At 37.8% G+C, this 15,581-nt stretch overlaps 1 protein-coding gene across 7 annotated transcripts in view; it reads left to right on the top strand.

The window, feature by feature from the left end:
• PHIP (PHIP subunit of CUL4-Ring ligase complex) overlaps nucleotides 1-15,581 on the top strand; it is a 305,027-nt gene that overhangs the window by 235,105 nt on the left and 54,341 nt on the right. For all 7 annotated transcript variants that reach the window (XM_073336505.1, XM_073336504.1, XM_073336507.1 and 4 more), the window contains 7 exons: nucleotides 1,784-1,891; nucleotides 2,466-2,590; nucleotides 2,834-2,916; nucleotides 7,719-7,830; nucleotides 8,066-8,127; nucleotides 11,214-11,369; nucleotides 14,635-14,755. In XM_073336505.1, the coding sequence (XP_073192606.1) occupies nucleotides 1,784-1,891; nucleotides 2,466-2,590; nucleotides 2,834-2,916; nucleotides 7,719-7,830; nucleotides 8,066-8,127; nucleotides 11,214-11,369; nucleotides 14,635-14,755 (767 nt within the window). The remainder of the gene's footprint in view (nucleotides 1-1,783; nucleotides 1,892-2,465; nucleotides 2,591-2,833; nucleotides 2,917-7,718; nucleotides 7,831-8,065; nucleotides 8,128-11,213; nucleotides 11,370-14,634; nucleotides 14,756-15,581) is intronic.

Below are 15,581 nucleotides of genomic sequence, written 5' to 3'. Positions count from 1 at the left end.
TACTGTATGTTTCATTCTGTGACATAAATTAAATTAAATCTTCTGTAATACGGCATTAATTGCCTATATGTTTTTCCTAACGTATCAGCTCAACAGGCAAAGACTTCACTGGGGTTATATATGTTTGTTGGTTCTTTTAGTTTTCCAAAATAAAAAGAGACTCTGGAGTTCCATACCTAACTTCCCATGTGTTACATGGGAATGGATAGTAAAACATTTTTGATGGAAATGGTTGTTCTTTCATCTGAATTTGCAGAGCCACAGATTACTGTCTTAGGTCATTTCATAAAGAAAACTATTCTTTTAAAATTGGTATACATATATACAGTATGCTGTCTTAGTTGTTTATTCAAGCCTTGTGTTCTGATTAACTTGAGGGGGTCAGTTTTAATTTTATTACATATCCGTTGAGTACATTAAAGGTTTCTAGTGAGTTTGTTTCATCGTTATGCCAGCAATGTTCATCAGCTGATAGTAAAAACTTCAGCACTCCCACAGAAATGTCTGTGTTAAGGAGTTCAGATCCCAGGTGTACAAGTTTGCTCTGATCTTAACTTTGTTGTACGGGATGTCAAGTGGAAGGAAATATTCTTTTAATAAAAAATTGTCTATTATAAAATTACCTAAATGTTTTTTAAATAATCTGTGTTTATTAATGTATTCAGTCGCATGGAAGATATTATTTAGACCTTGTCCATCCCACATCTAATTGTTTAATTTGCTCTATGACATTTGTGTTACTTAAAGAAAAATTATTAGCAATATAAGTAAATGGTTAATCTCGGTGATGTTCTAGCCACCCACTTGTACCCACCTGTGTAGTGTTGTGCTAATTGGGAGGGCCAGTGACATTTGCTGCTGTGTGGAATTGTTTTAAACTATTGTGTGGACAGCGTGTGCAATTTTTTAAAATCCATTGAAGTTGTTTTGAACTTGCAGGTGCATAATGTAAGATAAATAACTTCCAATGGGATGTGTGCTTCTAAATCACTTGGATGCTTTTGAAAATCCCACCCTTTGTCTTTTCACACTTTCCTTTTTCCTATGGCATAAATTGAGCAGAAAGTGTCTGCTTGAATTGTGAATTACCTGTCTTTGGCTAGTTAGTGTTAAATTAGAGTAAACATTGCTAGTACGTTTGTAAACACCCATTAAAATTGTTTTATGGGAAACATAAGGTAAGAGACAATTATTTTAGTTCTCCCTTATTTTCACAACTGATTGTGCTAGAATATATTCATGCCACGCTGAGAGAAGCCATACGAGCACTCATTCCACCAGGCCATATGCCTTCTTTAAGAGAGGAGGAATCTATTTTCTCAGAATATTAGTATAAAACTTGTATTTATGCATAAAGTTATTCTCCAGTTTCTTCTAATACACAAGCATGTGTGTTAGTATTATTTCCTCTAAATAAAAAAGTAGCAGATTCCCAATGCTCTAAAATGGAGTAATAGCTGTACTTTGTGCATTTGATTAATCTCTTTTATACAAACTAACAATTTATTCCTACTACAAACAATTGAACCATACTTGATCCACTATAATATTCAGTGTACCCATTGAGTGGTGCATTATCTTGATAACTTGGGAGTTCCTACTCTGACTAGTGCAGCTTATCACTATTTAAAATTAAAATAATAGTTTATAGATACTTTGAAAGACCTTATCTGCATGTACCTGTACCATCTTGGTTTGAAAGGGAACACACTGTGTATCAGCAATGTGCTAACATTTTGGGATTTTAAAATGTTGCTTAATTAATTTTTTGTTTCATTCTTAGGTTTACTATTTCCGACAAGGTCATGAAGCGTATATTGTAATGGCTAAAAAGAATAAAATATATAGCATTAATCCAAAAAAACAGCCATGGCATAAAATGGAACTACGGGTATGATATTTCTTGCTTTTCCCATTTTTGTTGTCTTTAAATAAGTCATAGCAGATAACTTTTATGTACGTTATTTGACATAAAGTGTCCATAGTTTTGTTGACAGAATCTTTTTAAAACATATTTTAACTTTGTTTTTAAAATGATATATTAAGATTTAAAAATGTAATGATTGCCCCAGAAATTTTAAATGTTAATAAATAAATGTTTAAAAGTTATGATTGCAATAACTTAATTGATTACTGAGAAGGATGAAACAAAAAATCCTAGACCTGTGATTGATGTTCATGTATCAATCTGATTTTTTTTTAAGCCTTGTTAAAAGTGTGTTGCAGTGAACAGTTAAGTTTTCAAACAATTCAATACAATGAGGTTATATTGGGGAATTGCAACTTCTTGGTTTCAGGGAGTAAATTTGAAAGGTCTGTATTTGACCTATTCATTTTGTTTACACAGTTCACCACTGAAATCTGTTGTTCAACAGAAGTATATTCAATTTTTTCATTTCATACTTCTGTTACAGTCCTCTTATATTCAACCACCTTAAATAAGATTGTTGTTTTATTTACTTCAGGAACAAGAGCTGATGAAAATAGTTGGGATTAAATATGAAGTGGGATTGCCTACTCTCTGCTGTCTTAAACTTGCTTTTCTTGACCCAGATACTGGTAAACTGACTGGAGGATCATTCACCATGAAGTAAGAGAAGCATTATTTCGGTTCCAGTAGGGAAACTGTTTTTTGTAATATTTAAAACCTTTTAAATTTGCTAAATTTTAAAGATAAGTTTTATTTTTAAACAGAAATTGCTGTGACATAAATTTAAGATGTTTATATTGAATTCAGATGCATTAAATGCATTTTGATATCTAACAATGTTTTCTGTATTCTGTTGCTGGTTTTTCACCTTAATCATTCTTGTTCCATTTTGATTGCAACTAGGTACCATGATATGCCAGATGTTATAGATTTCCTAGTCTTGCGGCAGCAGTTTGATGATGCAAAACATAGACGATGGAATATAGGTAGGTGGTGGGTTTTGTAAAAAGTTTAATAAATGCATCTGGTTTCATTCATGTTGCCTTATTTCATTAGGAAACGTGGCAAAGTGGGTGAAAATAAAGTAGTATGCTGGAATCGGAGAGCAAGGTCTACTGATCTTCAGAGAGATGCAGTGCTTACTGCTCCTGCAGAATTAAACTTTGCCACTGAACACAATTACATGTGAGAAAAATAAGAGTTTTTAAGGTGACCTGCAAAAGAAGATAACATTTTCCTTTTATCTTATAAATATCATGAATATCACATCTTGTCTTCCCTTTGTAGGACTAAAGAACTAAGCTAGAGCTCTCTTCTCTCAATTGAAATGTTGACTTTCACAAAGAGAACTTTTGTTAGAAGTTTGAATTACATAGGTATTTTAAGAAAATCAGACTTTTTAAAAGTATATAGCAAAAAGTCCCATCCTGCCTCAATTGCTCAGGTTTGAGTCTCTTGTGATGTCATAGTTCTACTAGTGTTTTAAGGAATCCTCCAGTAAAAAATAGGGAAGACAAAATCTAATACTTGTTCAGTTTGGTTTGGTTTAGTTTTTAAAGCATGAAAAAGGGCTATTCCTGATCTTTCCTTCTTTGAGGGCTTCTGTTCCGAGTTGTGAGATGGCACTCCCTGGCAGCAAGCTTGAGAGACTCTCTTCATAGAGGAGTCATTTGGGGGATGTGAACACACCTTGTAGTGTTGAATGTTGAGTGTTCGAGATTACATAAAGGAAGTGCACCCTCTTCCCCCAATCATTTCAGTTTCCTTCACTGTTGACACAGCGAGGAGAAGGGACTCTCAGTTATATGTGTTTTTTTCTAGTCCCATTGGGTTTAGCTAGCCCAGTGGTTCTCAGTGTATTTACCATATGTCAGCAATATGATTCAAATCAATGTACTACCTTCCACTTCAGCACTGGCAAATGTCTGCCAAGAGCATTTTAAATTAGCAAAATAAGGCAAAACATTAACAGTTAACATTAATTCATTTACAATATCGGTGGCATGGCATGGTGTATTGCCAGCCTCACTTCTGTGCTGCTGCTGGCAGTGTAGCTGGGCTGAGTGCCCAGAGAGCGTGGCTGTGGAGCCTGCCTACAAAGATGGGGAGTCCTGCCCAGTGTGAGTTGCCCCCCCAGCCAGGGGCTGTCCCCCAAGCACCCAGTCCCCCCACCCAAGGGACTGCCTCCTAGCCTCTCTCCAGACTGCCCCCCCACCAGGGAATGCCCCTTATCACCCAACCCCCCGGGACTGTCCTCCCCAGCACCTGCACACATGCCCTAGCGCCCTGCATGCACACACCCTCGCTGGTCTCCTACCTCAGCTGCATGTAGCTCAGCTATGTAGCTCTCCTGCCACTGCAGTCCTAGTGCCTCCAGGGATCCTGCTCCAGCCTGAGTCACTAGACTCGTGATCCTGCAGGGTGGGGGTCGCTGAGTATCCTGGCTTCCTGATGCAGCTGGGCCTGATCCAGTGCTGCCCCATTATTGCACCCTCCCACCAGTTCTGCACCTAGGGCAGATCCCTTCCTGCCCCACCCTAATTACAACCCTGGGGATGTCACATGGACCGCAGCTGTGTGCTGATTAGGGCACAAATGGCCTACAGGCTGTGGGGCTGAGAATGACTGAGCTAGCCCCAAATTGTACAATTTTTATAACTTTTGGTTTTTAATTCTTTCTTTCTTTCTTTTCTTTCTTTCTCTCTCCTCCCCCCCCCCCCCATGCGTGATGCATGGTTATTTCCAGTCACTGTGTGCTGGGATCAACCATGATGAGTATCCCATCAGATAGATACACACACACACACACACCTACCTCTCTTCAGAGATCCTTCTCACAAAAAAGTACTTCTGGAAGAAGAGGATTCCCTTATCACAAAAGGAGCCTTAGAGAAAGTACTTCTGTTTTCTGTACTTTCACATTCCCAGGGAGGTGGATGGTCTCAGACCTGACCTGGACCTCAGAAGGCTAAACAAATACCATAATATCTTAAGAATACAGGGTGTTCTTGTTGGGAGTAATCTTACCCAATTACAAGGCGACGGGTACATAACACCTCTGATCCTTCAGGAGTCTTTCTGAGTGCACCCCAACAGGTGTCAGTCCCTACACCTTCATCTCTCTTCTGGTGGAATATTGTGATTCTCCCTCTTAGATTGCATTCCTGGGCTCCAGCACCCTGTGTACCAACCATGATTTCACAACAGGCCTAATGAAGTTCAATGACTGCAAGTCTTCCCTTTGGGAGTTGTGGCCAGTGGTTAGCAGTGGTCACCAGACAGCCTTTTCTAAAGAAAGTGTTGCTTAATCTTAACAGCAGAAACAAAGCATAACATAAAAGAAAAGGGCTTTTAACACAGTAACAGGTCTATAAGTATCACTATAGTCCTAGACACTCTGGCCTCTGGAAACTGGCTTCACCTTAGTTTCTCTTCTTCAGGAGTGTCTGTTTTTAAATCCGTCCAAAGTCCTTTGTCTCTTGAGTGTGGTTAAACCAGTTTAGACTCCTCAACTGGGGATCAGAGATAGACTTCAAAGTGGTTGGTTCTGCATTGTGTCTTAGCCCGTCCGCTGTTTGCTGGGAGATGTGAATATCAGTGTCCATCCCTTTTCTGGGTGCATATCTTAACAAACCTGCTAGAGAATTATCTTAGGGTAGGAATAAAGTAAACAATACAATAACCAGTTGTAATCGTGCCTTAGTGGGCCACAACTGAGGATGCCAAACTTAGGACAAACTACTGAGAAATAGGGCAAACATAGCCCAAAACTGGTGGTTATTTTTCCATGAGATATACCAAACCAGCAACAAAAGTAAACTTCTTTTTCACCACACTGGCTAACAAGAAGTCATAAAAGCAGTTTTCTTGGACATTCCAGTTCTTACGTCACCACCAAAAATACTGGATTTAAAGGTGAGTGGTTCTTTATAACCAGTCTTATCAAATAAAAGATTTTTCTGATTCCAAAGGCCCAGTCACACACCCACGTCAATATATAACTTAGCTTTTACCCAAAAATCACACTGATGCCAATCCTTTAGTATCTAAAATCTTAAGGTTTATTCATAGAAAGAGAGAAAGAAAGAAAGGTAAGAGTTAAAATTGGTTAAAGGAATCAAATACATACAATATATGCAAAGTTCTTGGTTCAGGTTTGTAGCAGCGATAGAATAAACTACTGGCTTATGTCATGTCTCTGACTGCTTCCAAATCATTGGAAGGACCTCAGTCCCTTGGTTAGAATGCTCCAGAGGTTTGAGGAGGACAGAGGCAAAATAGAGGTGTTTCCAGGGCCTTTTATAGCTTCTGCCATGTGGAGGGAATCCCATTGTTCCTACTGTGGAAAATTACAGCAACAAGATGGAGTTTGGCGTTATATGGGCAATCACATGTCCATGCATTTTGCCTAGTCACAGCAGAAAATTCCATTAAGTGTAAACAGGCGTCTCCCATGGTCCATTGTCAGTTAAATGTTCTTTTGATGGGCACTTAATTTAAATAGTACCTCCAGGATGTGCTGGCTAGCTACCTTGTGGTTGTTACCCCAATTTAAAATCCAGGTATAAAGCCAATACTCATAACTTCAAATACAAAAGTAACACATGCATACAAATAGTATAATCATAACCAGCAAATCATCACCTTTTCATAAACATTTTACATGCCACATTGTACAAATTGTGTTGCAAATATATAGTAGTGGTTGCAACAATATCTATATAGTAATATTTTAATCAAATAACATCACACCAGTCAGGATACATTGGCCACAAATTATTACCGATCAACTCCATGTTCTTCACACATGGCTCTTGACTTAAAGGACACCTATTTCCATGTAGCCATTAGGCTGACACACTGCAACTACCTTAAATTCTGTATGGGACAGAGACATTACCAGTACAAAGTACTTCCCTTTGATCTGTCCATTGCCCCATTTCCATTCACTCTGGATTAGGGCATGTATTGATTGAGTTTTGCTACAATCTAGGCAAGGTGTTAGTACTTCCTGGGCTAAAACCCATTCCACCAGGTCCAATGAAGCTTTTGTGGCATGTTTTAGGCAGGTACCCATAATGGAGATTTGTATAGCAGCCACTTGAAGTTCAGTCTAAACTTTCATCAAGCACTACTCTTTGGAATCAGCATTGTGCTCTGATAGTCAATTTGGGAAAACTGTGCTACAATCCATATTTCGTTGAGAACTTCTACCTTCCTCTGGGTAGACTGCTTGCCAGTCTCCTTGCAAGTGGGAATGCACAGAAGCCCTCAGAGAAGAGAGAGAAGTGGTTATAACTGTTTGTTGTTTATAAAAGTTTATTGTTTGCTGGACTTTGAGGAAGTTTGTACGTGAGAGGAAGAAACATAGGAACCTTCTAAAGTAAGAAATTCTATTGAGAACAATATGTATTACATATGTGAGTTTTATATATATTAGAATTAAAGATATTAAAAAATTAAACTGTCTTCCACTGCTATAAGCTTGAAAAATGTTGCAACGTGTTCTAATATACATGTAAATTATACTGATTGCTGATTTTTATATGCTCATTATCTATATTTTTTCTGATATCCTACACAATATAAGTTCTTTCTAAAGTGTGCCCTTTACTGTTGTTTTAAGGGTGTATCAGTCTGAATACTCTTTATATATGTCCATTGACAAAGACATCTCCAAAGAATGACTACCATGAAGATTAGGCAAATGTAGAGTAGAAATTGGTAAAAGAATAAGACTATGACAACAAAGTACTTTTTATTAATGAGATTGTTTTGTATTGTCCAGGTGATCGTTTCAGGTCAGTAATAGATGATGCCTGGTGGTTTGGAACAATTGAAAGCCAGGAACCTCTACAGCCTGAATATCCTGACAGTTTATTTCAGTGCTACAATGTCTGGTTAGCAAATTTGTCTTTACTTCCGCTTTTAATAAATCATTTTAATGTAAATTTTAATCTTGCATAGCAAGCACTGATTTAGGTGATTTGGTTCCTTTAATTGCAATAATAAAACTTATTATAAAGTGTGTTCATTATGTAATAAAATAAACATTACATATAAGAGTAATACATTTTTTACTGTTTAAACAGTACTAATTACTATAATTTAAACTTGGTTATTTTTTTCTTTAAGCTGGGACAATGGTGACACTGAGAAGATGAGTCCTTGGGATATGGAGCTCATACCAAATAATGGTGCGTAAGTGTGTAGATGTGTCATCTTGATTCATATGTATAGAAAGCCTAGCTTATGCAAATAGTTTTTAAAAATTAAAGTTACCAAGTATGTTTCTCTGTAAAATGCCAGAAAAAAAAGAAACAAGAATCATAAAAACAATTGCATTATAAATTTGTGCTTAAGTCACCAGATTACAAATACACATCTATTAAAATGAGCCTGACCTGTGAATGAAGTAACTGGATATATAATCATGTCAATATCATTAATGGAAAGATGAACCTGCTCCCCCACTAGGTTCAGTGGAAATTGCATGCTAGAGAGACCTGTTGTCCCTGCAATGCACTCACTAATTCTATACACACAAAGTGTTTGAGGGCAAATTGGCAAAGGGGACTTATTCCCTCTCTGGTCCAGCTATCCAAGGTAGGAATTGTGAAGTGCATGCTCTCCAGTGGGCCCACTAGCATTATTTCTTCAGTCCATCCACACTCTACTGGGCTACTGCACTCTGAGCTAGTTTTTTTTTAAATTAGTTAAAAACTGAATATAGTTTGGAATATTTTTTTGCTGTTTTCTGGGAGACTTATTGATGACTTTGCTTTGCTATCCATAAACTATTTGTTTTTTCTTTCTCTCTCCCTTAAAGTAGAACTGTGATTCAGTTCAGCCTACTGTACATATTCTGTTACAATTATTTGTTATTTCAGCATGTTTATTCATTTCCTTATTATTTGGTTTTAAAAATAAAGTACCTCTCCCAGGCTCTTCCTCCTTCTTAGAAATAATTAAAAGTGCAGCAACACACAAGATAAAACCTGCAGCATCTCTAACACCAAAATGTAACAGGTTTCAGAGTGGTAACCGTGTTGGACTGTATAAGCAAAAACAACAAGGAGTTCTTGTGGCACCTTTAGAGATTAACAAATGTATTTGGGCATAAGCTTTCGTGGGCTAAAACCCACTTTATCAGATGCATGGAGTGGAAAATACAGTTGCACGTATATTTATACATAGTACATGAAAAGATGGGAGCTGCCTTATCGGTCGGGGGTCAGTCTAACGAGACAATTTAATTATCAGTAGAATATCAAGGGAGGAAAAAATCACTTTTGTAGTGGTAATGAGAGTGGCCCATTTCAAACAGTTGACAAGAAGGTGTGAGTAATAGTAGGGGAAATTAGTATGGTAAAACTAGGTTTTGTACTGACTCATCCACTCCCAGTCTTTATTCAGGCCTAATTTGATGGTGTCCAGTTTGCAAATTAATTTCAGTTCTGCAGTTTCACATTGGAGTCTGTTTTTGAAGTTTTTTTGTTGAAGAATTGCCACTTTTAAGTTTATTGAGTGACCAGGGAGGTTGAAGTGTTCTCCTACTAGTTTTTCAATGTTGTAATTCCTGATGTCAGATTTGTGTCTGTTTATTCTTTTGCGTAGAGACTGTCCGGTCTGGCCAATGTCAGAGAGTTGTGTAGCAACAGCGTTGTCATATGAACGAGAGGCTGCTAGACAACTCTCTGACACCACATTCTACAGGCCACTACCCTCTGACCCCATTGAGGATTACCAAAAGAAACTACACCATCTGCTCAAGAAACTCCCTTAAGATGCACAGGAACAAATCTACACTGACACAGCCCTAGAGCCCCGACCAGGGGTATTCTATCTGCTACCCAAAATCCATAAACCTGGGAATCCTGGACGCCCCATCATCTGAGGCACTGGCACCCTGACAGCAGGATTGTCTGGCTATGTAGACTCCCTCCTCAGGCCCTACGCTCCCAGCACTCCCAGCTATCTTCGAGACACCACTGACTTCCTGAGGAAACTACAATCCTTTGGTAATCTTCCAGAAAACACCATCCTAGCCACTATGGATGTAGAAGCCCTCTACACCAACATTCCACACAAGCTGTCAGGAATAGTATCCCCGATAATGTCACGGCAAACCTGGTGCCTGAACTTTGTGACGTTGTCCTCACCCACAACTATTTCAGATTTTGGGGACAATTTATACCTTCAAGTCAGCGGGACTTCTACGGGTACCTGCATGGCCCCCTCCGGTATGCCAACATTTTTATGGCTGACTTAGAACAACGCTTCCTCAGCTCTCATCCCCTAATGCCCCTACTCTACTTGCACTATACTGATGCACTATACCTGATATATATTTATGTATAAATATACCTGCTACTGTATTTTCCACTCCATGCATCTGATGAAGTGGATTTTAGCCCACGAAAGCTTATGCCCAAATACATTTGTTAGTCTTTAAGGTGCTACAAGGACTCCTCGTTGTTTTTACCAAAATGTAAGGTATCCATCCAACCACAAACCCAAACATCCCAAGAATCTCTTGCTACACCTACAAATATTTACCCTTATTGCGCTTTCCCTGCCCAAAAGTCTGGATAAAAAGATGGATCTTGCAGTGTGCCCTGAAAATCAACAGATTCTGGCTAATTTTGATCAAATCAGGGTATTAATTCCAAAGTTGAATGCCCTCAAGAGAATGCCCTGACGGTAGCGTCTCTTCTATGTCTCAGGGGCTCCAGTTCAAGAACCTCCACTTACCATAGCAATGGAAGAAGGAAAAAGGCAGTTTTCAAAATAGGCAGGTCTCGAGCTATATAGGTTAAAATCAATATTTATAAACTCTACCTGAAAACCTATAAAGCACCACTACAGTTCCCAGAATATAGTTAAATTATCAATTTATTTTAAAAATTTCACATGCTACAGAACTACCCTTGTTTACTGCAAAAATACATTCTCCCACAAACTGACTGTAAGTCTGCAAGTCTAGTAAATAGAAAATCCACAAAATTCTGTCAGGATCCAGCAATCTGCATTGTGGAAACACATTTGTTAGCTGGTAACAATAATACATGAAGCATGTAGGACCCCAGAACAGTATCAAAGCATTGTTGTCTTTTGCACAAAGAACTACACACCTTACACTTTCATTCAGTAAAGCGATGTTATTGTATATACTGCCTATATTAATTGCTCTGTGTTTTTAATAGACGTATGTCTGTCTTGAAATATAAACAGATGACTATTTTGCAGTGATCATCTGGGTCTTTTTTATGGCATATTTCAGCTGTGTTTCCTGAAGAGCTGGGAACTAGTGTTCCTTTAACTGATGTTGAATGCCGAACATTGATCTACAAACCTCTGGATGGAGAATGGGGTTCCAGAACCCGAGATGAGGAATGTGACAGAATTATTGCAGGGATAAACCAGCTCATGACTCTAGGTAAACATTTGTGATTGAATAATTTAGGAAACATTCAGTATGCAAGCTAACTTTTTCGGAAGGGATGATGTGCATTTTTATGAGAACACCACAATCCACAAAATTAGTAAATGCTGTCATTGATCAACTATAATAGTCATAAAATCACTACTTACATAAGAATGGCCATACTGGGTCAGACCAAAGGTCCATCCAGCCCAGTATCCTGTCTACTGACAGTGGCCAATGCCAGGTGCTCCAGAGGGAGTAAACCTAACAGGTAATGATCAGTGATCTCTCTCCTGCCATCCATCTCCACCCTCTGAGAAACAGAGACTAGGGACACCATTCCTTACCCATCCTGGCTAATAGCCATGAATGGACTTAACCTCCATGAATTTATCCAGTTCTCTTTTAAACCCTGTTATAGTCCTAGCCTTCACAACTCAGGCAAGGAGTTCCACAGCTCGACTGTGCACTGAGTGAAGAACTTCCTTTTATTTGTTTTAAATCTGCTACCTATTAATTTCATTTGGTGGCCCCTAGTTCTTATATTATGGGAACAAGTAAATAACTTTTCCTTATTCACTTTCCCACGCCACTCACGATTTTATATACCTCTATCATATTCCCCCTTAGTCTCCTCTTTTCCAAGCTGAAAAGTCCTAGCCTCTTTAATCTCTCCTCATATGGGACCCCTAATCATTTTAGTTGCCCTTTTCTGAACCTTTTCTACTTGAATTATTACCTTATAAAAAAAAGAAAATATTTTGTTCACAACATGACATATCTACATAGTGCCTTTAATGTATAGTCTGACCCAGACTTTCGAAGGTGACTAGTGATTTTGAAAGTTTCGATTTTTGAACATGTAACTTGAAAGACGTTGAAGAGCTTGATTTTCAGAAAGTACTGAACACTTGCCCTTTGAAAATCAAAGCCTGTTTATGATATCTCAAACTGAGCACCCAAAATCACTTGCTAGTGTTGAAAACGGAGGCCCCTATGTTGAATACAAAAGCTGTAACTTCATTTTGAACAGAGAGCAAAAAGTATGTATTTGTTTTGTTTTCCTAGAGAATGTTATGATTAATAGCTGTACTTGGGATTTTCCTAACTAATCTGCTGTGTACTCCAGCCATCATTTTTCTTTTCTTTGGGTTGTGAGGAGAACGGATGTGTAATGTATTGGTTAGCAAATGGTTCACCATGAATTTACCACTTGTGGGGACAATTGCTGATATATATTGGCAGTTTCTGAAAAGTACATTATAAATTCTTTCTACATACATATCACTAATTCTGTCATTAACATAGTCAAAGGTATGCATATATCATTGATGCATATGTTGAATAACTTTGTGTCTTGTGATAAGATGGCTGTTGAAATGTGCATAGTTAATTCTTGTGTGTCTGTATGGTACTTAAATGTGTGAACTATTATAAACAAAAATTTGGTGTAACAGGGATTAAGATTGGTTAAGTGTGACATCCCCTAATGCAAAAAAACTAGGAAATGTGAAGTTGTGGGACGCCTTGGTGGAACCTGAATGCTTATACAGCATGTTTTCTTTGATGGGGACACACTGCATCTTCACAAGAAACTACCTTCTGACCCCACAAATAAGGAAACACACTACACATAACTCATTAATCTCCCTCTTTCAGAATAATGTAAAACGTTAATTACAAAAGGAGTTAGCAGATACCAGTAGTGATATGTGTAGTATGTTATGTGTTTCTGGAGGAAGTATGAAGTTGTAATTAAGGTTTCCACTACCATGCCTCCATAGTAAGAGTAATGGTATATTTAAATTATCTTAGCTGGTTCTTTCCATAGTCTGTGTGAGGTTTTGTTTTTTTAACTACTACTATTGTTGCTTGCTTTGTATAAAGGTTCAATTTACTGTAGCAATCTTAAGAGTAGATTTTTAACTGCAATAGAGCATTCTGTTTCACCTTTTTCTTAGAAGATCAGTTCATCTAGCAACTAATTTTTGTCAATTCTTGTTTTTAAAATATATTTTAAATATATTTTAGAGTTTAATATGTTTGTACTAATTTTTTTCATTCCTTCCTCTATAAAATCAGGTATTGTAAGAACCATAAGTCCAGTTGGACAAGTAGAGGGAAAGAAAAATAAAGCCTATGAAGCCTTCACTTGTTTGAATTCCCTTATCTTCTGGCATATTGTTTTTCTGCTTGTATCATATTTGTCTTTGTCCTAAATTCCTTGTAAATCCTCTGGGCAGGGACTACAGCTTTTATAGTAACAGTCTAAAGAATTGCTTTGCACATTAAAATTTGAGAACTTTGAAGATGAGGGAGTGATAATGCAGGGGTTCTCAACCTTTTTGTTGCCAAAGCCCCCCCTCAACAGGCTATAAAAATGCTGCAGCCCCCCACTGCTCCTGCCTTGGGGGGCCGCCGCTGGCTTCAGCCCTGCGACGCTTCCGACTGGGGAAGCGGGGGTGGCTTTAGCCCCACGTCGCTCCTGGCTTCAGCACTGGGGCTTGGGGCACCAGCTTTTAGCTGTGGAGCTCCATGGCCTCCCTGAAAGGGCTCATGGACCCCCCAGTTGAGAACCGCTGTGGTGATGTCAAGATTAATTAAGTAATATTTTTCCAAAGCAGAATGAGTCAGAAGTGCACCAATTAATATCTTGGAATTGCATGTTTTGAATTATGCAAAAAGAAAAGGAGGACTTGTGGCACCTTAGAGACTAACCAATTTATTAGAGCATAAGCTTTCGTGAGCTACAGCTCACTTCCTCAGATGCATATCGTGGAAACTGCATCTGAGGAAGTGAGCTGTAGCTCACGAAAGCTTATGCTCTAATAAATTGGTTAGTCTCTAAGGTGCCACAAGTCCTCCTTTTCTTTTTGCGAATACAGACTAACACGGCTGTTACTCTGAAACCCGTTTTGAATTATATAACTTACAGATTTGTATCTGTAGCAAAAAGTAATTCTCTTTGTATTTTGAATGCACACAGCATGCTTCTCAGAGTGCAGTCTTTCATGTCCAGAGGGATGGCTCTGATTAATCACTTCAGTAATCATGCTTATGGCATGTGCTACAGCACATGTGTGTGTATAAAATTTCACTGATATTTTAAAATATGTAATGTTGGCTTTTCTTGTTTGTTTCTGTCACTTACTATTTGTATTCTAAGCTTCAAGGAGTGTGTGGGTGGGGAGGGGTGTTGAAAATAAAAAAGATCTGAAACAGACTATTAAAGTGCTGGTTTTATGTGATATAACATTGAATTTTCATTTGTATTTAGATATTGCTTCTGCATTTGTGGCACCTGTGGATCTCCAAGCTTATCCAATGTATTGCACTGTTGTGGCATATCCCACAGATCTCAGTACCATTAAACAAAGACTGGAAAGCAGATTTTACAGGTTAGATCCAAGTCTCTGTTACTTCTATAAAGTAGTGCCAAAGAGACCTTTTTGATTGTCTTTTTATGGGATAATGTCTAACAAAGAGATTGAAATAGGTAGACTGTGTCCATCTGTCTCATCATGCATCTATCCTTCATCTAGGTTTTCTTTTTATAAAATGTTAAAGTAGGGATTGATCAGCTGTTTTTCTTGGATGTGAATTTTAGAATATGCATTGTTCAAGTGCCTAGTGCTACAGTTGGCTCCATGTCTGTGGATCCAACTGCAGGATCAGGGTATATGTCTATGAAGTGATTTTCAAATCAAAATAATTGCATTTATGCTTTTAAAATTAAACAAAATGACTGAAAATATTTAGTTTACTGTTTAAAATTATAAATTGAAAAAATAGGCAGACTATACCTCACAGCATTTGAATGTATTTATTAGCAGTTTATAGTAAGAGTCTGCACATAACATGTACTTTTAAGACAGGTTTCAAAGTAGCAGCTGTGTTAGTCTGTATTCGCAAAAAGAAAAGGAGTACTTGTGGCACCTTAGAGACTAACAAATTTATTTGCGCATTTAAGAGAAACTGTTGGCTTGGCAGTTTAAGTCCCTTTATAAAAGTCTTATTGAATTAGGACACCATTTCATTGTAGTTGCAGACAATTTTTTGAATTTTGTTTTAACTTGTTAGCACAGTTTTCATCTCTTTTCCTAAATGACTGCTGTGTTCGGCAAATTGTCTTTAATATTCAGTATTTAATTATCTGAGATGAAGTAATTGTTCTATTAAAATACTTTGTGGAAGACTCCTTCTCTTGATTTACAGAAGATATTT

This window comes from Lepidochelys kempii, chromosome 3 (genome assembly GCF_965140265.1).
Source record: "Lepidochelys kempii isolate rLepKem1 chromosome 3, rLepKem1.hap2, whole genome shotgun sequence".
Classification (NCBI taxonomy): domain Eukaryota; kingdom Metazoa; phylum Chordata; order Testudines; family Cheloniidae; genus Lepidochelys; species Lepidochelys kempii.
The sequence above is the reverse complement of the archived record's forward strand: the minus strand, read 5'-3'. Positions and strand labels throughout refer to the sequence as shown.